General features: G+C 51.0%; 5 protein-coding genes across 5 annotated transcripts; 3 read left to right on the top strand and 2 right to left on the bottom strand.

Moving 5' to 3' along the window:
- Nucleotides 1-491: 491 nt before the first annotated feature.
- Nucleotides 492-1,966, top strand: N7477_002043 (prolyl hydroxylase family protein; the record flags this gene model as incomplete). Its single annotated transcript, XM_056963706.1, has 2 exons — nucleotides 492-762; nucleotides 810-1,966. The coding sequence occupies 2 exons, from the start codon at nucleotides 492-494 to the stop codon at nucleotides 1,964-1,966; spliced, it is 1,428 nt and encodes a 475-aa protein (XP_056826625.1).
- A 734-nt stretch (nucleotides 1,967-2,700) lies between these two features.
- Nucleotides 2,701-4,315, top strand: N7477_002042 (putative MFS transporter; the record flags this gene model as incomplete). Its single annotated transcript, XM_056963705.1, has 2 exons — nucleotides 2,701-3,299; nucleotides 3,370-4,315. The coding sequence occupies 2 exons, from the start codon at nucleotides 2,701-2,703 to the stop codon at nucleotides 4,313-4,315; spliced, it is 1,545 nt and encodes a 514-aa protein (XP_056826624.1).
- A 1,399-nt stretch (nucleotides 4,316-5,714) lies between these two features.
- Nucleotides 5,715-18,010, top strand: N7477_002041 (uncharacterized protein; the record flags this gene model as incomplete). The annotated part of the gene is made up of 12 exons (XM_056963704.1): nucleotides 5,715-6,368; nucleotides 6,428-6,683; nucleotides 6,733-6,829; nucleotides 6,918-9,812; nucleotides 9,867-10,087; nucleotides 10,141-10,403; nucleotides 10,450-12,362; nucleotides 12,425-13,116; nucleotides 13,168-15,030; nucleotides 15,079-17,086; nucleotides 17,154-17,749; nucleotides 17,820-18,010. The coding sequence occupies 12 exons, from the start codon at nucleotides 5,715-5,717 to the stop codon at nucleotides 18,008-18,010; spliced, it is 11,649 nt and encodes a 3,882-aa protein (XP_056826623.1).
- Nucleotides 18,011-18,257: 247 nt separating this feature from the next.
- On the bottom strand, nucleotides 18,258-19,316 carry N7477_002040 (NAD(P)-dependent alcohol dehydrogenase; the record flags this gene model as incomplete). Its single annotated transcript, XM_056963703.1, has 1 exon — nucleotides 18,258-19,316. The coding sequence occupies one exon, from the start codon at nucleotides 19,314-19,316 to the stop codon at nucleotides 18,258-18,260; it is 1,059 nt and encodes a 352-aa protein (XP_056826622.1).
- A 330-nt stretch (nucleotides 19,317-19,646) lies between these two features.
- N7477_002039 (beta-glucosidase) lies at nucleotides 19,647-22,283 on the bottom strand (the record flags this gene model as incomplete). The annotated part of the gene is made up of 3 exons (XM_056963702.1): nucleotides 19,647-21,492; nucleotides 21,548-22,154; nucleotides 22,214-22,283. The coding sequence occupies 3 exons, from the start codon at nucleotides 22,281-22,283 to the stop codon at nucleotides 19,647-19,649; spliced, it is 2,523 nt and encodes an 840-aa protein (XP_056826621.1).
- Between the last annotated feature and the right edge of the window lie 100 nt (nucleotides 22,284-22,383).

Below are 22,383 nucleotides of genomic sequence, written 5' to 3'. Positions count from 1 at the left end.
AATGAGACGACCCTTGGTTTCTCGTACTTGTACTTAGGTTCAGCTAGCAGGTCGATTCTCCTGTCTCGGTCATAGATGAGAAGGGAAAATGAAGAGCCTTCGTGGTGTGGCTATATTCAAGCGAATTGCGCTGGAGTGCTTGTGTATATATATATCCCAGAGCTTTTGCCAAAGCCAAGCGCTTGCTTGGTATGCCAAGTTGATATCGATCTGACGACTGAAAATCGCAGAGTTCAGTCGCTCTCCGATGGAAAATTCATTAGCCAGCGTAACAACGAGACTCGAATACAGATTGGGTGCATTTTAGCAAAACTGGCGGCATTGAACTCTTTTCGGAGCGTGGCAAATGTGGCCAATGTGGCAAATTTGACATAATTAGTGTACAAAAAATCATAAAGTGGAGCATGAGCACGGTATAGTTAGGTCATAACTTTTCTCCGCGCCCGGAACCTTGTAACTCTTCACACACTCCCCTTCAAGACTCAGTCATCATGACCAAGTCCAAAGCTGCGAAGCGCAAGCGTAATGCGCAGATCGACCTTCCACAAAAACAGCCCAAGGCCGGTGTACTTACGCCTCCTCCTGATGGCGAGCCCAAGCACCTCCGGACGCTCGTTGCGGACGAGGAACTTGACATTACCATCGAGACACTGACAGCGCTCGCACAATACCCCGGCCTGACCAAGTCCAAAGCATGCAAGGACCTCCGAGTTGCAGTCTATGACTTTCGTCAGGCCTGCACGACAGGGTTGAATACTGCTGGTACGCGGATCATCCCAATTGATTGATCGTAGCTAAACGTTCGACAGAGGGCGCCAATTTGACAGCTCGAATCACCGGTGCTCTGGCAGACGAGAAGTATACTGACGCCAAAGTCCTGCTCGCTGAAATGAGAATCCGGGGTGAGCAACCGAAGATCGGAGCCTTGTGTCGATGGGTGCGAGACTTGGACGTTGTCAGCGGCCTTTCGACGCAGCCCGCGTTTGATCGCAAAGAAAAGAACACTCAACTCCTTTCGGTCCTCGATGCCATCCTTCGCGTCAGCACTCCGATCGACACCAGTCCGACCGCCGTCACCTCCACATCAACGTCTTCCATCGCCTTCCAGTCTATCTGGGATCTCCGCCCCTCGACGGCACCGCTGGAGGTCTACGCGTCAGTCCTCGACAGGTCAATTTTAGAAGAGGCACCGAAAGATCCCTCGGCCATCCGTATTCTAGAAAAGACCCCTGCCTCTCTACGCAAACCTCCGAACCACCATGACGCGATTCTGTACACCACCGCCCCAAATGCCGTTCCGTTATCCCCTGTCAGCCCGTCCATCACATACCACCCACATCCTGCCGTCCCAGGCCTTGGCCTCGCTATGAATGTCCTCTCCCCGACCGAGTGCAGGGCAATCATTGCCGCCGGCGAATCCGTCAATTTCCTACCCGATGCTCCCCTTCGCGAAGATGGAGATATTAGCATCCTCGCCCACAACTTCTACTGGGTCATTGATACCGCCTTCCATGATATTCTTTGGGCACGCATCTCCCCTTACGTTCCGCCTTCGATCAACGGGCGGATGGTTCGAGGCATCAACCGGCGTTTCCGCGTCTACCGATACGTCCCTGGTGCCGAGTACCGGTGCCACATCGACGGAGCCTGGCCGCCTTCTGGCATCCTCCCTGATGGTACTTATGTATACGACTCCTCCCCAAAAGAAAAGAAGCAGAGTTCCATGTATACCTTCTTACTCTATTTGAATGATGAATTCGAGGGCGGAGAGACGACATTCTTCATGCCGGCCGCTCGAGAGGGCATACTCAATGCATACCCGGTGCGACCGGTGATGGGAGCTGTTGCGATCTTTCCGCACGGAGAGGCGAACGGGGCTTTGCTCCATGAAGGGACTGGAGTTCGAGCAGGCGCAAAATATATCATCCGGACGGACGTAGAGTACGACGTCGATCCTAGTAATTAACGTTTAAAATGATTAATGACACGAGTATTATGGACTTTGTCCCGGACATGGACAAGGGCAGTTGGAAAAGCCCGGAGTTTTATTCATATATTCACGCATCATACCTCACGCTGGGTCTTGGAGCGTAGCAGGCCTACCCAAGAAGACCTCCCTCTTCATTACTGAGATCTGTCGCAAGGGTTCCTGAGACAAAGAATAGTGAATAGTGAATAGTGTACTTGGCTCCCCGCTAGATTGCCCTGGTCGACCGTCCGGACCGCGCCGAGGCTCACAGTAGTCTCAATCGAGGCCAACATGCCTGTGTGGCTAAGTAGCAAAATTTTCGGTAACCTGACGACCTCCTACACAGACAATATCGAATGCTGTCCATCCTTTGCCCCCTTCCAGCATTCCCCAACCCCACGCTTAGCTTCGGAATGTGTCCCCCCACTCATCAGTGCCCGAGTTCTGGCAGGGATGGTGCGAGCTGAGCCGGTCGCCCCGTGTCTTGGGTTGGCCTGGTTTCCACCTTCGTCATAGATTAGCATCCGGATCGCTCGAACAGAAAGCTCATATACCCAAATTATTGGACACGATCACGGACAATAGTGGAGTCGTGGGGGAGTTGGGAACGCGGGAAAGCATCCCCCCAATTGATCGAGCCATGATCAGAGGCCGGGCGTGGGGGTTCGCGGGGGTTCCGAGTCAAAGATAAAAGTCAGTTCGCCTCCCATTTCATGACCCAGATCAACAACATGTCCAAACCGAGTATCGTTCATGATGAGATGGGGATAGGGAACGAAGATGCTGGACCTCGAGTGCCGCTCACTGAGGAGGAGAGTAAGCGCATCTGTCGCAAGACAGACCGCACCATTCTTTTGGTGCTCGTCTGGGTCTATTTCCTGCAGATCCTGGATAAGACGGTGTTGGGATATGGTGCCACATTTGGTTTGCAGAAAGACATAGGATTGACAGGGAATCAATATTCCCTGGTGGGATCGATTGGCCCTATTGCTCAGCTTGCCTGGCAGCCCTTCTCCTCCGTCCTCATCGTCAAGGTGCCGCCCAAAATCCTCATGCCGATCTTGTGCCTAGGATGGGGAATTGCGCAAGCTTGCATGGCAGCGTGCCACAACTTCAACTCCCTCATGGCCGCACGCTTTTTTCTTGGTCTGTTCGAGGCTGGATGCCTGCCGCTCTTCGGTGTCATCACCAGCCAGTGGTACCGACGTGCTGAGCAGCCATTGCGCATCGCAGCGTGGTACAGCACCAACGGACTAGCCACCATCGTGGCGGCTGCCCTATCGTACGGTCTGGCCCACATCAAGTCTGACGTGCTATTCCCGTGGCAAATGTAAGTCTGCCCCCCTTCATCACCCAACTCTCATCGGGGACCCCCATCCTTGTCTGACTTGGCCGTGTAGTATATTCCTATTTGTGGGTCTTTTGACCATAATTTCGGCCCCGATCGTATACTGGCGCCTGGACAACGACGTAACGACTGCACGCTTCCTGACCGAGATCGAGAAGGCACAGGCCGTGGAGCGTTTACGCGCCAACCAAACCGGCACCGGTAACACTGAATTCAAATTCAATCATGTTCTCGAAGCAGCACTGGAGCCCAAGACTTATTTGTGGATCGGCATGGCCATGCTCCTCAATATCGGCGCCAGCGTGACCAACACCTTCGGCCCTCTCATACTCGGCGGTCTGGGCTACGACAAGTACAGAACGACGCTGCTGACCATGCCATTTGGTGCGCTACAATTTTTCATTATTCTCCTGGCCAGCTTTTTGGCTCGAACGGCACGGGTCAAAGGCGCCATTTTGGCCGCATTCATGCTTCCCGTGGTTGCAGGTCTTGCAATTCTCTATGCAGTCGCTCGGACCAAATCCGAGCAAAGTGCTCTTCTTGCGGGTTATTACTTGCTGTCATTCCTTTTCGGTGGTAACCCATTGGTCGTTACATGGATTATTGGTAACACGGCGGGGAGCACCAAAAAATCCGTCGCCATGAGTTTGTACAACGCGGCAAGCTCCGCTGGCAACATTGTGGGACCCCTGTTGTTTACTTCCAAGGATGCGCCCGGCTATCACCCTGGTCTACGTGCTTGCTTGGCTATTTTCAGCGCCATGACCGCTGTCGTATTTGTTCAATGGGCCAATCTGTGGTTCCTCAATCAACAACAGGCTCGTCGTCGAGTTCGCAACGGGAAAAGCGCCCGTATCATCGATCATTCGATGCAGAGCCACTTCCACGGTATAGAAGAATCCGTGGATGAGGCTGGACAAGACGTGGCTCATGCAGGGTCCAATACGGCCGAGGATCTCACGGACCGGGAGAACGATGAGTTCGTGTATATCTACTGAGGTGTGCCAACAATATGCCATTTTACACTTCAAATGACATCCATTAGCTCTACGATACCAATGTTTGATATAAGATACCCCGTAAGCTGTCTCACCTGATAAAGGGCGTAGATATGCAGCAGACTTGCTGGCTCGATCAAGGACTTATTTGGGAAAGCAGTGACAAAAAGAGCCCGAGTTCAACATTCACTGGACAGCCGACTTTAGATTATCGACTGCAAGGGTGTCCTAGGAATGTCCTCGTGGACCCACAGCCGCCTTGTCAGGTACTACGACTTGTCCCCTGCTCAGACTAGAGAACCAGCTCGCTGGGCACGACGCTCTGCATAGAACATTGCGATCTGAGCTGTTTCAGATACCATGAAAAGGCGATGCGGAGATGAGACTCAAGCTGATTGAAAATTTATTTGAAACGTGCAACCATTGTCTTGATCCATGCGCGCATCGCATTGCGTATGCGCCATGCTTATCGCCACACGTTTCTATGGTTATTGAGATCGCAATTCTCGAGAGCATGTGAACGAAGATTTGAACCAATACACATGCCCCAGCTCAATTTATCGTAAGGCGCTGGATTGAGATGGTCGCAGGTGGTGAAACATCGTGATTGACACCTGAGGGATGAGTCCTTCCGCGTTCTTTGTCGCGAACGTCTCGATTTATTGACTTCTTTTCGGCCCCAAAACTACACACTTGTTTAATCAGATACTCCAAATGAATCAAGCGCATAATGCTAAGATCTTCACCAGAAACATTTTTGCAGCAATGAGCTTCGCAGCAGCCAAGATGGAGCCGCCATCCTACAGATGAGGACGCGTTCCAATATCGCCCAGCATGACGCTTGAGTCATATCAAATCAAGCCACTAATTGCCTAGGACTGAATACATCTAACAACTACGATATCACAGGAAGGGGTTCTTCGGAGTCGGAGTCGGAATCGGCTGGCGTTGGGACATCAACCGGTCCAGTACGCAAATCCGCCGGTCCGGGCGGCCAAGCAGCCTCATGGTCATGGAATATAGATGCATCCAATGCAACGTCGAGCAAAATGGCCTGTGACTCCATGCAGGTACTTGCTGTGAAACTTGCTTTGTAGCTCAATAGTCATACCGTGATTCGTTTATTTTTGCCTCTGCAAGCGCGTGTATCGGAGTCGGATGTGGCTGACTGCAAAGACTGCTTGGTCTTGATCTGATCATTCAAATTAATGTCCGAGCTTTTGACAGCGTGAGCCTCGGTATATGGATACGTACTGCCCTTCACCGAACCTTCGACGAAGGATACACACATTGTCTGTTCGCCAATTCCCGGTCGACACTTGCTAGACCTTCATTGCAAACTGTCCGTCACACACCAGTAGCACGGGGCCGTTGACAGATCGTGGAACACTCAAGCACAATGACCGACGATCAGCGACTTGGCGCCGAGCTCATCGCCATCGTGGGCAGCGCATGCCGATTTCCAGGAGATGCAACTTCACCCGCCAAGCTCTGGGACCTGCTCAGGGAACCTCGAGATGTATTGACGGAGATACCCGAAAGTCGATTCAATCACAAAGCATTCTACCATCCAGATGGCTCACACCATGGAACCAGCAACGTCCGTCATTCCTATTTGTTGTCCGATGATCACCGTTTATTCGACGCGCAATTCTTCGGAACCAAACCGATCGAAGCAAATTCAATCGATCCCCAGCAAAGACTTCTGTTGGAGACGGTCTATGAGGGATTGGAATCTGCCGGCATCCCCATGGAGCGACTTCAAGGATCCGACACGGGCGTGTTTGTTGGACTAATGACAAATGACTATGCGGATCTCTTAGGCAGAGATATTCAGAACTTCCCAACATACTTTGCGTCTGGCACGGCAAGAAGTATCCTGTCAAACCGTGTTTCCTATTTCTTCGACTGGCATGGGCCGTCTATGACGATTGATACAGCTTGCTCCTCCAGTCTGATTGCGATGCATCAAGCTGTGCTAAGTCTGCGAAATGGTGAAAGCAAGGTGGCCGTGGCAGCAGGCACTAATTTGCTACTGGGACCCGAGCAGTACGTGGCCGAAGCAAGTTGAAAATGCTTTCCCCTACCGGTCGCTCACGGATGTGGGACAAGGACGCAGATGGGTACGCTCGTGGTGAAGGTATTGCTGCTGTCATCCTGAAACCTCTGAGCGCAGCACTTGCCGATGGGGATCAAATCGAATGTCTCATTCGTGAGACTGGGATCAACCAGGACGGGCGCACCAAGGGCATCACCATGCCGAGTCCAAGTGCTCAAGCAGATCTCATTCGGGCAACTTATAGTAGAGCAGGACTGGATTTGGCCAATCCGAGAGATCGTCCGCAATATTTTGAGGCCCATGGCACCGGTACGTTAACCATAACCTGCCAGAAAATGCGGTTGTCTTACCAAATCAGGAACTCCTGCCGGCGACCCAGTCGAGGCTCAAGCTATCAGCAATGCTTTCTTCGGACCAGCAGCCAATTATCGACGGGCCAGTCAAGAAACGCCCTTGTACGTTGGTTCGATCAAGACTGTCATTGGGCATACTGAAGGCACGGCTGGATTGGCTGCTGTGCTCAAAGCATCTTTGGCCTTGCAGCATGCCATCATTCCCCCCCAATCTTCTTCTGAAAGAACTTAATCCATCGGTGCGACCATTTTACAATGATCTCTTGATTGCAGAATCCGCAGAGAAATGGCCAGCCCTGCCAAGCCAGACACCACGTCGAGCTAGTGTCAACAGCTTTGGATTCGGAGGAGCCAACGCCCATGCGATCTTGGAAGCCTATGAAGATTTGCTCACCATTCATCTTTATGAAGATGAGAAAATTATGCTAATCCCTTTCAACTTTTCTGCCTCCACCGAAAAGTCGCTCCTCACGACTCTCGGGGCATATTCAGCATACCTCAAAGCCCAAGGCAATGTCAATCTCTACGACCTATCATGGACTTTGAACAGTCGCCGCTCTACATTGCCTTTCCGAGTATCAATATTCGCCTCTAGTCTCGCCGAGCTGACGACAAGACTGGACAAAGCGGCTAGTTCACCTTCGGAGCTCACGCCAGGAACGCAAACGAGGAGTATCAGAAAGCCCAAGCTACTTGGCATCTTCACTGGCCAGGGTGCTCAATGGGCCCGAATGGGAGCTGAGCTGCTGGAAAACTCTCCGTTAGCCGCTAAGTGTATCGCCCGTCTTGATTTGTCCCTTCAAGCACTCCCGGAAGATGATCGTCCCTCATGGTCCCTGAAGGATGAAATCCTCAAGAATTTAGACTCTTCTCGTATTGGCGAAGCTCTCTTCTCGCAAACACTTTGTACTGCAGTACAGATCATGCTCGTCGACCTTTTGCGTGTGGCAGGCATTTCCTTCACGGCTGTCGTTGGTCATTCATCCGGGGAGATTGCAGCGGCCTATGCTGCTGGTTATTTTTCTGCTGAGGATGCTATCAGGATAGCGTATTACCGAGGGTGGTCACTGCAGAATGCACCAGACCGTGCTGGGGTCAAGGGCGCAATGATGGCAGTCGGAACATCTCTTGAGGACGCCAAAGAACTTTGCAATATGCCGACACTGGAGGGTCGAATATGCGTTGCTGCCAGCAATTCTCCTGCAAGTGTTACGCTTTCTGGTGATGCTGACGCTATTGAGGAAGCCAAGACGATCTTTGAGGACGAGAAGAAGTTTAGGCGCTTGCTGAAAGTGGATAAAGCGTACCACTCCCACCATATGATTCCCTGTGCCTCTCCGTACATCGAAGCCATACAAAAATGTGGTATCATGATCCAGAGCCGGTCTGCGAGCAAGGCTCAATGGTTCTCCAGTGTTTACAGCAAGAACATCGATGACGTTCATGACAGCCTGACTGACACTTATTGGAGCAACAACATGATCAATCCTGTGATGTTTTCCCAGGCTGTGAGCTTTGCTGTTGCTGCCGCCGGGCCCTTCGACTTTGCTTTGGAAGTGGGACCTCACCCAGCGCTGAAAGGGCCTGCTTTGCAAACAATCCAGGAAATATCCGGCACTATGCCTCCTTACTCCGGAATGCTGAGTCGAGGTAAAAGCGACATCGAGACGTTTGCGTCTGCACTTGGCGCTTTGTGGATTTCACTCGGCGAGGATGCCGTTAACTTTGAAGCCTTTGAGAGCCAAGCGTCGCTGCATACTCGCAAGCCGAGACTTTTGAAAGGGCTTCCCGCTTACTCGTGGGACCATGATCGCATCTATTGGCATGAGTCTCGGATCTCAAGTACCTTCAGAGCTGGAAATAGCAATTTTCACCCTCTCTTGGGTGTTAAATGTCCCGATGGAACAGACAAAGAGCTGCGTTGGAGAAATTATTTAAACCCACGTGAAATTCCATGGCTTATGGGTCATCAAGTGCAAGGTCAAATGGTTTTCCCTGCTGCAGGATACGTTTCCGCAGCGACAGAAATGGTAGTAGACCGATACGGGCTGGATTCGATTAACCTGATTGATTTCCAAGATGTGATAATTGGTCAAGCTTTGGTCTTGGAAGAAGACACAGGAGTTGAAATTATCTTTGCTCTCACGATCACTCAGAATAACAGCAACACTTTGATGGGGTCATTCAATTGCTACTCCGATGCCAACAAAGGATCATCTTCATTGTCTCTCCATGCGTCCGCCCAGGTTCATATTCTTCTCGGTGTACCAGCACACGATGCACTGCCACCACCCACCAGAGACCTTCATTCATTTTTGGAACTCGACGCTGAGCGATTCTATAACTCCGTGACAGAGCTCGGATTTGGCTACACCGGGCCTTTTCAGGCACTTTCTGGGCTCAGCAGAAAAATGGACGAAGCTGCTGGTATGATTGCCGTACCAACCAATGACAGTGCTGAGGCTGCTTTGATCATCCATCCGGCTTCTTTGGATGCTGCCATCCAGTCCGTCATGCTGGCTTATTCTTTCCCTGGTGACGGACGCTTACGCAGTCTGTTCCTGCCTACTAAAATTAATCGCATCCGAATCAACCCATCCAGCTGCGTCGCATTCGCTCGACCAGATACAAACGTTCGGTTCTACTCCGCAGTTGCGAGCACCAAATTTGCAAGGCTGTCTGGTGATGTGAACATGTACTCTGCAGATGGACGCTACACAATGGTCCAGCTTCAAGGGCTCAATACAACTCCGCTAACTCCTCTGTCATCTGCGACCGATGTAACAATGTTCACCGAACTTACATGGGCCTATGAGGAGCCTACTGGAAGAAACATGTACTCTGACGATTGGTTCAAAGAGGACCTTTCGCAATCTCTGGATCTTGAGCGTGTTGCACATTTCTATCTGAGGAAACTACATTGTTCCTTCCAGCAGACGGATCATTCGACAATTGCATGGCACCACCAACACCTTCTTACGTACGCAAATCACTGCGTTTCACTTGTCGCCTCTGGAAATCACCCATTCGCACGACCTGAATGGGCTCATGATACCAAAGAAACGATTTCGGAGATTCTGAAAAGGTATATTGAGGGTCATTTGCTTCAATGAACTTTGTCGAGACTAATTTAATTTAGACAGCAAGATAGCATTGATGTCAAGTCCATGGCAGCTGTTGGCGACATTCTGCCTTCTGTTGTCCGAGGGCACAAAACCCTCCTTGATATTTTGATGAAGGACAACCTACTCTCGGACTTTTATTCCAACGCACTTGGAGCGCGGTCCTATTTGGATGAGTTGGCTCGGATCACCGGCCAAATCAGTAATCGCTATCCGCATATGAATCTTCTGGAAATAGGTGAGATGGGTGCAATTAGATCTTGCCCGTGAGATACTGACATCTTCTTGAAGGTGCGGGAGCTGGCGAGTCCACCGAAGCCGTGCTTCGTGAGATGGATACGGCATTTGCTTCTTACACATACACGGATTTAACGGACTCTATGTTCGACGTTGCTCGAGAGAAACTTGACGAGTACCAAGCGCGAATGGCTTTCAAAGTTCTCGACATTGAGGGAGACGTGGCTGAGCAAGGATTCCTTGAGGAGTCTTACGATGTTGTCATTGCCTCCTTGAGTCTGTATGCAACCAGCAATCTTGAAGCTACGCTTTGCAATGTTCGTCGATTGCTCAAACCGGGGGGGATATCTTATTCTACTGGAGTTGACTGACCCAAATGTGATGCGATTTGGCTTGGTTCTTGGTGGACTCAGCGGCTGGTGGCAAGGGCATCAAGAAGGGCGCGTCTTGTCACCCTGCATTTCAGTTGATGGGTGGAGCGAGCTCATGACTAAGAGCGGATTCTCCGGTGTCGATGCCTGTGTATCTCGTCACCCAGACTTACCCATACCTTTCTCAATAATGGTGACTCAAGCCGTGAACAGTCGCATCAATTTTTTGCGCAATCCTTTCCTACAAAATGAGCATGTTCTCTGGGTTGAACGACTCACCATCATCGGCGGAAAAACTGACCAGACCACTGCGATCATCACAGACATTATCAATGCAGTTGGTCCAAACTACAACACCATTTCTGTTTCTCCATCCCTCGACGACATTAACCCTGACGAGCTCCCAGTAATGGGGACTGTTCTCAGCTTGGCTGAGCTGGATGAGCATGCTTTTGTTTCCATGACGCCGGTAAAATTGAGGTCCCTCCAAGAATTATTCACAAAATGCAAGAATATACTCTGGGTGGGATATGGGGCCCAAGGAGATAATCCATTTGCGCAAATGGTCACGGGTGTGCAAAGAACCCTCGTCATGGAGATGAACCACCTGCGAATTCAGTCCCTTAACTTAGATACTCTTGATGATGCCCGGAGTGACTTGATTGCAACCAGGCTGCTTCAACTTCAGGCTGTCGACATTTGGAGCCAAGAGGGTCAAATGAACGACCTATTGTGGTACACGGAGCCAGAGATGGCCCTGAGAGATGGCAAGACACTCATCCCAAGATTCCGGCCGAACTTAGAGCAAAATGATCGGTATAACTCCTCGAAGCGGCTCATCCTCAAGTCAGTCGATCGAAAACAGTCTGTCGTCAACATCCAGAAGTCTGAGAGCGGCTACGAAGTTCTGGAGACAAGTCCTCCCAGCTCCTTCTCGTTTATGGACCAGTATGATATTGAAGTCACGAGTTCTCTACTTCGACCTGTCGAGATTACTGAAACTGTAAGGCTCTTCCTGGTGACTGGGAAGGACATTCGGGACGGTAGCCAAGTCATCGCACTATCTGAGACATTAAACTCCCGCATCCGAGTACCTCGTTCGTGGATGATCATAGTTGGAAAGTCCGCAGAAGAGGCAATTTGCTCGATGCTCAGCCTCTATGTTCATCTTTTGGCCCAGTCCATAGTGAAGAGGATTCCCCCAGGGAAGACGTTGGCCGTTCTGGATGCGGACTTTGCAATGGCGGCTGTTTTGACACAATACGCAAACCAGAGAGGTGTCAACTTAGTTCTGTTTACAACAAACGAGGGCGGACTCTCGTGGCCATGGGTCCATATACATCGCCATTCAACTCGTCGGGATTTGATCAACAAAGTCACAGACAGTATCGCTCTCTTGTTCAACGCCGGGGACGAAGAACTTGTCACTGTTGTCCTAAAAGAGGTCCTACCTAAGGCATGTCTCTTTGAAAATGAGAATACCATCACCGGAGAGACAGCCCGATTCTCGTCCATATCAGCGATGGAACAAGTGGTCTCGCAATTAGAAACAACTTGGTCCAGAGCTTACAGCGACCAGAAACCAATTAACATGCAAAGATATGGGAAGTTTAACTTGAAAGATCTCATTGAAGGCCAGCAGGAATCACTTCCGCAATGTTTGGTTTCTTGGGACAGCCCCCGTCTCCCTGTCCAGATTCTCCCGGCTACTAAGGTGGCTACTTTCGCCAAGGACAAGACATATTGGCTGGTTGGACTGACCGGGGGGCTTGGTCTCTCTTTATGCAAGTGGATGGCTCGTCAAGGCGCCCGATATATTGCTCTATCCAGCCGCAATCCAAAGATAGACGATGATTGGGTTCGAGGAATGGCGCGAAACGGCTGTACTGTGCGGATTTTCCAGAAGTGAGTCTTTTTCGCACCTATTTCGACCCTCATGTGATACTGCAAAGCCCTAACTATCTCAGTGATATCACGGACCGTGATTCTGTTTACAATACTCATCGCCAAATACTGCAAGCTATGCCTCCAATAGGTGGTGTTGCACAGGGAGCAATGGTTCTTCAAGATACGATGTTCCTTGATCTAGACGTCGATCGCTTCGACAAGCCGCTCAAGCCGAAGCTTGATGGCAGTCTCTTGTTAAATGAACTTTTCTCTGAGAATTCCTTGGATTTCATGATCTTCTTCTCTTCAATGGCTGCCATAACTGGGAACCCCGGACAGGTCGCCTACAACGCCGCGAACATGTTCATGGCGGGCCTGGCCGCTCAACGCCGCAAGCGGGGCCTGGTAGGGCAAGCGATCAATATTGGCGCCATTGTTGGTAATGGATATGTCACGCGAGAGTTGAATATGGGTCAGCAATCTTATCTTTATCGAGTCGGCCACTCGTGGATGGCTGAGCAAGATTTCCTGGAGGTATTTGCGGAAGGTGTCCTCTCCTGTCAAGAAGGAGCTGGCGGCCTTGGCCCATGCAGTGGCCTTCGAATCGACGATGACGATTCTAAGAATTGGGTGACTAACCCCATGTTTCAGCATCTTGTGCTCAAATCCAACACCCTAATTGCGGGAGATAAGAAGAACAAGGCAGGAATCATGGTGAGGACTCGTCTTCTTGAGTCGAGCTCACACAGCGAAGTGATGGAAATTTTACAAGGTGAGAGCCTGCTTTAATCTTGCTTTGGTAGTTTCCTACTAATGATCACAGAAACGTTCCTACAGAAGCTTCAATCTGCTCTGCAAGCTGATGCTGAAAAGCTCAATCTTGATTCGAGTCCTGACGAACTGGGAGTTGACTCGTTGATTGCTGTTGACCTCCGATCGTGGTTTATCAAGGAACTCGGCGTGGATATCCCTGTGTTGAAGATCTTCAATGCGGCATCTATCCGCGATCTGCTTGATTTGGTAGCAAGTCTTCTCCCGGAGTCCTCAATTCCGAATGTGGCTCAACAGCGCGAAGCTGAAGCCAATGTGCCAATGGAATCCATGATAGAGCAGCGGAAAGCCGAAAGCTTGAGTTCATTTGCACAACTTCCTGGAACTGTGGCAAGTTTCAGGAGTCCGGATGAGCTTAAGACCTTCCACCTCGAGTACCTGCAATCTCCTGACGAGGAAAATGGTAGTGGTAGCTCTCATACATCCTTGAAAGGAGATGAATCCGGCTCCGATCAGAGCGACGATAATTCCTCGGCTTCGTCACTCATCAATGGGGAGAGCACGAGTCCGAAGCGTCGAATCGAAAGAGTCACTCCAATGTCGTTCGGACAATTACGATTTTGGTTTTTGAGGCTGTTAGTGCCGAATCAGACTGCCTTCAACGTGACCCCTACTTTTGAGCTCACGGGAAGACTCCGAGTCGATGATTTTGCAAGAGCAGTCAAGGCCGTCGGTCAACGCCATGAAGCCTTGCGGACATGTTTCTTTACGGACGACAATAATCAACATATGCAAGGTATATGGTCAGATTCGTCTGTAAGATTCGAACACAGCTTTGTTGCCAACGCAAAGGACTTTGAAAATGCCTCGCAGCGGATGAAGAACCACATCTTTGATGTCGCTGACGGGGAAATACTTCGTGTCCACGTTCTCTCCTCGACACCGGATCATCACTGGGTCATCTTCGGCTTTCACCATATCAATATGGACGGAATGAGCTTCGAAGTACTATGGTCTGAAATTGGGACCGCGTACAAAGGACTACCTTTGACGCGAGAGACCATGCAATACGCAGACTTTGCAGACAGACAGCGACGAGAGTTCGAAGCGGGGGATTGGTCAGAGGACCTGGCCTTTTGGAGAGACAGTTTTGTTGAAACTCCATCTACAACCCCATTGCTCCCATTCTCCTTGAAGCTAGCACGGCCCGCTGTTTCAAGCTTTTCCTCTCATTGGAAACATTTCCGGCTCGAGCGAGGTCTGTCGGACGACGTTGAGAAATGCTGTCTAATGTTTAAAGTGTCTCTTTTCCATTTCTACCTGGCAACCTGGCAAATTTTTTTGCTACGTTTGTTTGATGTTGATGACATTTGCGTTGGTCTTGCCGATGGAGGACGCACGAATGGTGATATATTGCAAAGTGTCGGCCTTTTCTTGAATATGCTTCCACTTCAATTCCACCGTCAATCCTCTCAGTCCTTTAGCGAAGCTCTGAGAGATACCAAAAAGATCACGCAACATGCAATGGCACACTCCCGCGTACCTTTCGACGTGCTTCTTGCGGAGCTCAATGTCCCCCGATCGGCATCCTACAATCCGCTCTTCCAGATCTTCTTCAATTATCGGAAGGTTGAAGAGTCTCGGGACTTTTGCGGCTGCAAGGCAAAAGGGTCGCTGTTTGCAAGCGGCGAGACTTCGTATGACATTCATCTGGACATTGTCGATTTTGGAAACGAAGGAACAGAGCTATACGTTCTCGTCCAAGACGACCTTTATGCTCCGGAACATGCAGAGATCTTTCTCCACAGCTACTGCAATCTGCTTCGATCATTTGCAAAAAATCCCGCAACTAGAGTTTCCTGGCCTTCTTTGTTCCCAGACGATGATATTGAGGCAGCATTAGTCGCAGGACGAGGTGAGCATGGATTATCTGATCTCGATTACTGGTGCTAACATCTTTCAGGCCCTGAGTTGCGAGAGCAATGGCCAAGCACAATTGTGCATCGAGTGGATGAGATCTCCCAAGCCTACGGCGATCGTACCGCCTTGAAAGAAGAGAATGGTGGTGAGGTTACTTACTCGCAACTCGAAGACCGTGTTGGATCGATCTCAAATGAGCTGCTCAGCAAGGGGTTCAGTGCTGGGGCCCGGGTGGGAGTGTTCCAGTCTCCCGGAGCAGACTGGATATGCTCTCTTCTGGCTATCATGCGTATTGGAGCGACCTACATTGGCTTAGACAAGAAGGTTGGCATGGAACGACTTGCAATGATTGCTGCTGAATCAGGGCTTGGAGCCGTTATCGTGGACTCTTCCACTGTGTCGGATTTCCACCTTCTTGGCAGCAAAGCAGAAATGTTAGATGTCCGCATTATCTCACAAAGTGCGAAGATCGCGATACCAAACATGGCGCTCCCAAACCAAACAGCCATCGTTATGTATACGAGTGGCTCGACAGGCAAGCCAAAAGGGATCTTGCTCTCACACTCCGGCTATTTGCACCACGTCCAAGCATTCAGTCACACGATGCGGCTTCAAGAAGGCAAAGAAACAGTTCTTCACCAATCATCGTACGCGTGGGATATGTCCCTTTACCAGATATTTGTTTGTCTCTGCAATGGCGGAACCCTGGTCATTGCCAATATTTCTACTAGGGGCGATCCCGTCGCCATTGCCGGTCTCATTGCATCGCACAACGTGACTACTACTTTTGCCACGCCAACGGAGTATCTGGCATGGATTCGGCACGGTCGTTCTGCGCTGCAGCATTCAAAGCTGATCATGAGCATATCTGGCGGAGAATTCGTATCTGATGCTCTGATCAAGGAGTTTAACTCGCTTCAGAAATCCGACTTGAAGCTCATCAACGTCTATGGTCCTGCAGAGATCTCTCTGGCATGCTCTATTGGCGAAGTACCATACACCACAGTGCGCCAAAACCACTCTGACAACGCCTCATGGCTATACACTTTGCCAAATTACTCGGTTTACATCGTGGATCAAGACTTGAAACCTGTTCCAATTGGAGTGACCGGTGAGGTTGTTGTCGGTGGCGCAGGCGTTGCACAGGGTTACCTTGAGGATGACAAGACCGTTAAACGCTTCATTTTCGATCCACATGCGAGCCCCTTCTTCCAAGCACAAAAATGGACCAAGGTCTTTCGTACAGGCGACTGGGGGCGGCTCACGCAAGATGGCAGCCTGGTCTTGCTGGGGCGCATCGACGGTGACAATCAGATTAAGCTTGGAGGCATTCGTATCAACATGGAAGAAATTGAGACTGCCATTCTTCGCGCTTCGGGTCATAAAATTTCCCAATCCGTGGTATCACCTCGTTCCACTATCCAGCACGGCGAAGTTCAGACCTACCTCGTCGCGTTCGTGGTGTTGGCCGAGACGGAAAAGCCTGAACATACGAACGAAATCCTCGCCCAACTCGCAAAGGATTTGGCATTACCCCAGTACATGCGACCGGCAGCCATAGTACCTGTTTCTTCCCTTCCACAGAACGCGTCCGGAAAGCTAGATCGACTTGCTATTAGCAAACTTCCCATTCCCACATTGGAATCTCGACAAAGCAGAGATCAGAGATACGCGCCGCTTGAGGATACTTTGCGCCAGCTTTGGCAAGAAGTGATTCCACGAGACGTTGTCTCGCGCCACCTCGTGGGCTCCGCATCGGACTTCTTCCATGTTGGTGGCAGTTCGCTCTCGTTAGTGACTCTGCAGGCTCTTTTGAGGGATCGCTTGGGAGTCTCGATTCCCTTGCATCAACTCTTTGAATCGAGCACTCTCCAGGGCATGGCTCACCGAGTTCAGAATGTTGCTGCGGCTGATCGCTGCGTTCAAGTTGATTGGGAAGAAGAGATTGAGTCCTTGATCGCCTCTTCTTCAAGCCACTTGGACATCGACACTCAGATCGCCCCTCGTGCGGGCAAAATCGGTGGTATTGACTGGAGCAACTGGCTTCATCGGTACGGAAATTGTTCGGCAGCTTATCGATGACGATCGCGTCCAGGTGATTCATTGCATCGCCGTCAGGAAGTCCCAATTGTCTCCGATTTTCAATGGCCCAAAGGTCCGTGTATACCGGGGCGATTTGGGGGCTTCTCAACTTGGTCTTTCGGATTCCGATGCAGCATCCATCTTCCGCCAAGCGGACGTGATCATCCACAATGGAGCCGATGTGTCCTTCATGAAGACGTATCAGTCTCTCAAGTTGACCAACGTGGCCTCGATCATGGAGCTTGTGAAGCTCTCCTTGGCCCGGCATATTCCTTTCCACTTCATCTCATCGGCAAGTGTCACGCGCCTCTCTGGCCAGGATAGTTTCGGAGAAAATTCTCTGGCCTCGTATTATCCACCTTCCATTCCTGATGATGGGTACGTTGCAGTGAAATGGGTGGGCGAGGCATATGTCGAGCGTTGCAATCAACAATTCAAACTCCCGGTTTGGATCCACCGCCCGTCTAGCGTGATGGGAAGTGACGCACCCGAACTTGACCTGATGAGCAACATGATGAAATACTGTCAGCAAACCCAGAAAATTCCAGACTCGGGATCATGGTCTGGGGTTTTCGATTTCATTGCTGTACAGTCTGTTGCTTCTCAAATCATAGATGCTGTTCATCTGTCAGGTGAGATCACGGCAGACTCGAGTCGCGTCCACTATAGACACGAATCTGGTGAAATTCTGGTTAAAAAAAGAGGAGATTCAAGCCATGATGGAATCGGGTACGGGGCATCGGGTCGAAGTGGTTCCACTGAACGAATGGATTGATCATGCTGAAGGTGCGGGAATGAGCCACTTGCTGGCCGTTTACTTGCGCAAGGTCGCACATGGACAGATCCATTTGCCGAATTTGTTGAAAGGACGGAATGATACCATTCATGACTGAATCATGATAGCAGCAGGGAGGGCAGGTTACAGATAGCGGGAGAACATTGGTGATATATAAGATCGATTCAATGCGTCCAGGAGTAACCTTTGAAGTAGACCACAACGTAAGGTGATAATGAATAAAGCGTCGAATGCAGCCATTTGCGAGCGCCATTTGAAGCGTCTGCGTTGGTCGATTTTGGAAGATCTCGTTGCAAAGAATTTGGGCGACGCTGTCGTTAAATGGCAAGGTAATTAAATTGCAACTATTGAAACAAAAAGTCATTGACAACCGCGGCCGTGCCTTGACTGTTGGCCACATGAACCAGAACCTTGCCCCTAGCACGCCCCGAGCGAAGTCTTTCAAATGCCTTAATAGCATCCTCGAATTCATACTTGCTGTCAAACTGCAACTTGAGAACACCTTTTTGAACTAGCTCTCCAAGCTTGACCGTATGGTTTTGGGTATTTTTGAAGAAGAAGACAACATATTTCCTCTTTCCACCACCGAGGAAAGAAGGCCACGCCACTCTGCCCACGAAGGTGGTCAAAGCCGATGCCCCAACCTGCACAAATACACCACCAGGCCTTAGGAAATGATGGCACTGGAAGTATAGATTCGACGGCAAGCCAATATGATCGAGGATGTGATCATATATGATCCCCTTCTTCTTCAAAGCCCCGACAACATCACCAACGGCCGTGTAGTCAATGACCTCATCGGCTCCAAGCCTATAACATAATTCAACATTCTTTGTCGAACAAGTCACGGCAACGAAACATCCCATATGCTTAGCAAGTTGAATGGCAAAAATCCCACATCCTCCTGAGCCACCATTAATAAACACCTTATCACCCTCCTTCACGTAGCCATCTAAAGCCTGATAGGCCGACTGCCCGGCAATTCCTAGACTCGCCGCATCATCAACACTGACGCCCTCTGGAACAGGCGCAATGAGTTTTGCCGAGATAGAGAGATACTCAGCGAGCGCGCCAAACTTCATTGGCCTACTATGGCACCCATAGACAAGCTGGCCGGGCTTGAAACCCGCGCCGGGGCCGCTAGTCACCACACGCCCGGAGAAGTCCATTCCTGGAGACGCTGGCATACCGATGACAAGGTGGCGGGCATGTGGGCCCATTTCAGGGACTTTAAAGTCGGCTGGGTTGAGCGCGGTTGAAAGGACTTGCACGAGCACCTCGTCGCCGCATGGAGCGGGCGGAACACGCGCGGAGGAGTCCAGGTACAGGTTCTTCTCCAGGCCCGAACTCGTGCCGCTGTAAAGCCAGGCTTTCATTGATGAAGGGGGTGTTGGGAGATCCATTGTGGTGATAGATCAGAAGTTGCTGTTGTCACAGGCTTGTCTTCTTGTTTTCTTTTTCATGGAGCTTGATGTAATTGATTGCGGCAGTGATTTAGCGCCATCCGAACACCGACCTCACCGCCTAGAATTCTGTGTAATTGTGCCGATTCCAAGAGGAATCTACAGCACAGTTGAATGTTTCTCGTCCGTTGGACTTCGGAGGCAGTTGAAGAAAATCTTAAAGTGAACTTTGGCGATTCGAAATAGTCTCATTCATCCTATAGAATAGTATACCTCAGACCTCATAGACAGACCTTTATACCTATGCTTGCATAAAATCGTGACAGGTATCTATAGACCAAGCCAGAAACGGGTCTTGCCAACCTCGAACTCGCCCCGTAGCTCTTCCTTGCCAGTACCAGTCACCAAGATCTGGTACTGGCCTTTCTCCGAGATCCACTGCTCACGCTGCTCATCCCACCAGCTCGTCGCTAGCTTCTTCTCCACGACGAGCTGCACCGTCTTAGATTCCCCAGGCTGAAGGAAGACCTTCTGGAAAGCCTTGAGCTCGCGCACGGGACGGTTTACATCCGTGGACGGCGGGATGACCCAGAGCTGAACAATTTCGGCACCCGCAAGCGATCCGGTGTTGGTGACAGTCACTTCGGCACTGATGGGCTCGCCGGCTTCTGAGTACTGTGGTTGTTCGGGAACAGTGCTGATGCTAAGGTTAGAGCGACTGAAAGTGGTATAGGAGAGACCGTGGCCAAAGTGGAAGGCTGGTGTCACATCGCTCTTCTCGAAGAAGCGATAGCCGACATAGATGTCTTCACCATAGAGAACACGGCCTCGTTCAGAGCGAAAGTTGATGTACGAAGGATTATCCTGGAGACGACGTGGGAACGTGATCGGTAGTTTGGCGGAGGGATTGACATCGCCGTAAAGCACATCAGCAATACCATTGCCGCACTCATTGCCACCGAACCAGCCCTGCACGATGGCACGGGCGTCTTGTGCCCATGGCATCGTAACTGGAGTGCCGGATTGGATCACCACGACAGCATTCGGGTTGACGGCCAGGACGCGACTGATTAGCTCGTCGCTGCCGGGAGGGAGATCCATATGATCGCGGTCGTAGCCTTCGGTCTCCCATTCACTAGTGAGACCTGCGAAAATCACGACCTGCTCGGCCTGAGAGGCCTTTTCAACGGCGGTCATGATCAACTCCTCCTCGTCGACTCGCCGACAGCCACCAAAGCGGAATCCGCCGCCTCCAAAGGCGACAATGCCGTGAGTATCAAGGTCTGAAGTAGGCGCGCTGCCGAATTCGAACAAAACTCGATAAGTCTGTCCCGCCTTGAGCTCTTTTACACCACGCTCTTCGACGGTCGCAGTACCGAAGAAGGCAGAACCCTGTCTCTGGTTTTTGGTGTTGTCAACTACCAACTCGTCATCGACCAGCAGTCGACCGGTACCGACGACGGTAACGCCAAAGTCATACAAGCCATCCTCCTCAGGGGTGAAGAATCCTTCCATGTCGACGTAGAAGGTCAAAGATTTGAGTTTGGGGTTGACATAGTCCATGAGGAACCCGATGGATCCAACCAGATGCAGCTCGTCCACGATTTCACGATCCTGACTGGCACTGGGCGGCTCATTGTAGGCCTTGAAAGTGAAGCCAGTCTTGCCATCCGCAGTCTTCATGAGCGGTCCGAGGAGCGGTAGTTCCTTGTGAGAATAGACCCCCTGCGTGAACTGGACATCTCCTGTGCTCTTCGCCGACACCCCTTCCAATGGAGTGACGGTATAATACGGCGCGAGGGAAGCTGAGCCACCGCCACAGTAAGATGCCATCCGGGCATTAGGCCCTATGACCAGGACGGATCCATTCTGCTTGAGCGGGAGCACGTCGTTCTCGTTCTTCAAGAGAACAACTGACTCGGCAGCTGCACGACGCATGAGCGCTTGGTCCTGGGGTCGGTTCAGGGCTTTCTCGGGAGCACCCTCGGGGATACCAAGCGGCTCGACCCAATTGATCAGGTTGAGAACGTTGCGCACACGCTCATCAAGCTTGAACGGGGCGACCTTGTTCGAAGACACGGCATGAGCAAGAGCCTCCCCGCGCCAACGAGTCTTGCCAGGCATCTCGATGTCGAGACCGGCGTTGATGGCGTCAGAGGTACTGTAAGTACCGAACCTGTGGAAATGTCAGCTTTGATCCAGTCTTAAACCACCAGAGCTCAGAAACCCACCAATCACTCATGACCAGACCATCCCATCCCCATTCCTTGCGCAGAATATCATTGATGATAACCTTGTTCTCGCTGACGTGGGTACCGTTGACTTTATTGTACGCGGTCATGATGCATGCCGAGCGACAGATGCGCAAGGCGAGCTGGAACGGCAGCAGATATATTTCACGCAAGGCACGCTCGGTGATGATACTGTTGACGGCCATTCGCTCGTGTTCCTGGTCATTGCAGACGAAGTGCTTCAACGTGGCCGCGACACCTTTGTCCTGCATTCCTTTGCAAAAATGCCCGGCCAGTGTACCCGATAGCACACCATCTTCGGAAAAGGATTCGAACCCTCGTCCACCTAGCGGTGACCGCTGAATGTTGATTGTCGGACCCAGCACGATGTGTGTTCCCTTGGCAATAGCCTCCTCGCCCATGAGCTCACCTACCTGGGATAATAGCTCGGCATCCCAGGTTGCACCTAGCGCGGTGGCGCAGGGAAAGCAGGCAGCGGGGATGCCATTGAAGAACCGGGTGCCGCGAACGCCGTTGGGTCCATCGGACATGCGCAGAGAAGGGATGTTGAGGCGGGGAATGGGAGCCGTGTGCCAAAAGTCGCGTCCTAGTAGGATCAGTATCGGGGTATCGTCGCATCCATCAGATCAGATGATAGGAACATACCGGCTGTCAAAGCCACCTTCTCACCCAGTGTGAGCTCCTCAATTGTCTTTTCCACGTCGATCGGAGCCATGCTGTGAAGCGCCAAAAAGCTATGACGCAATCAGGGAGATGAGGGCACACAAGGAGAGGAATCCAGCGCAATGTTTTGGCGCTGCCGACCCTTGAGTCGA

Source organism: Penicillium maclennaniae (assembly GCF_028827695.1).
Source record: "Penicillium maclennaniae strain IBT 15551 chromosome Unknown utg000002l:1.0-2354659.0:1.0-2356205.0, whole genome shotgun sequence".
Taxonomy (NCBI): Eukaryota; Fungi; Ascomycota; class Eurotiomycetes; order Eurotiales; family Aspergillaceae; genus Penicillium; species Penicillium maclennaniae.
Note: the sequence above shows the minus strand (reverse complement) of the source record. Positions and strands in the feature narration are given on the sequence as shown.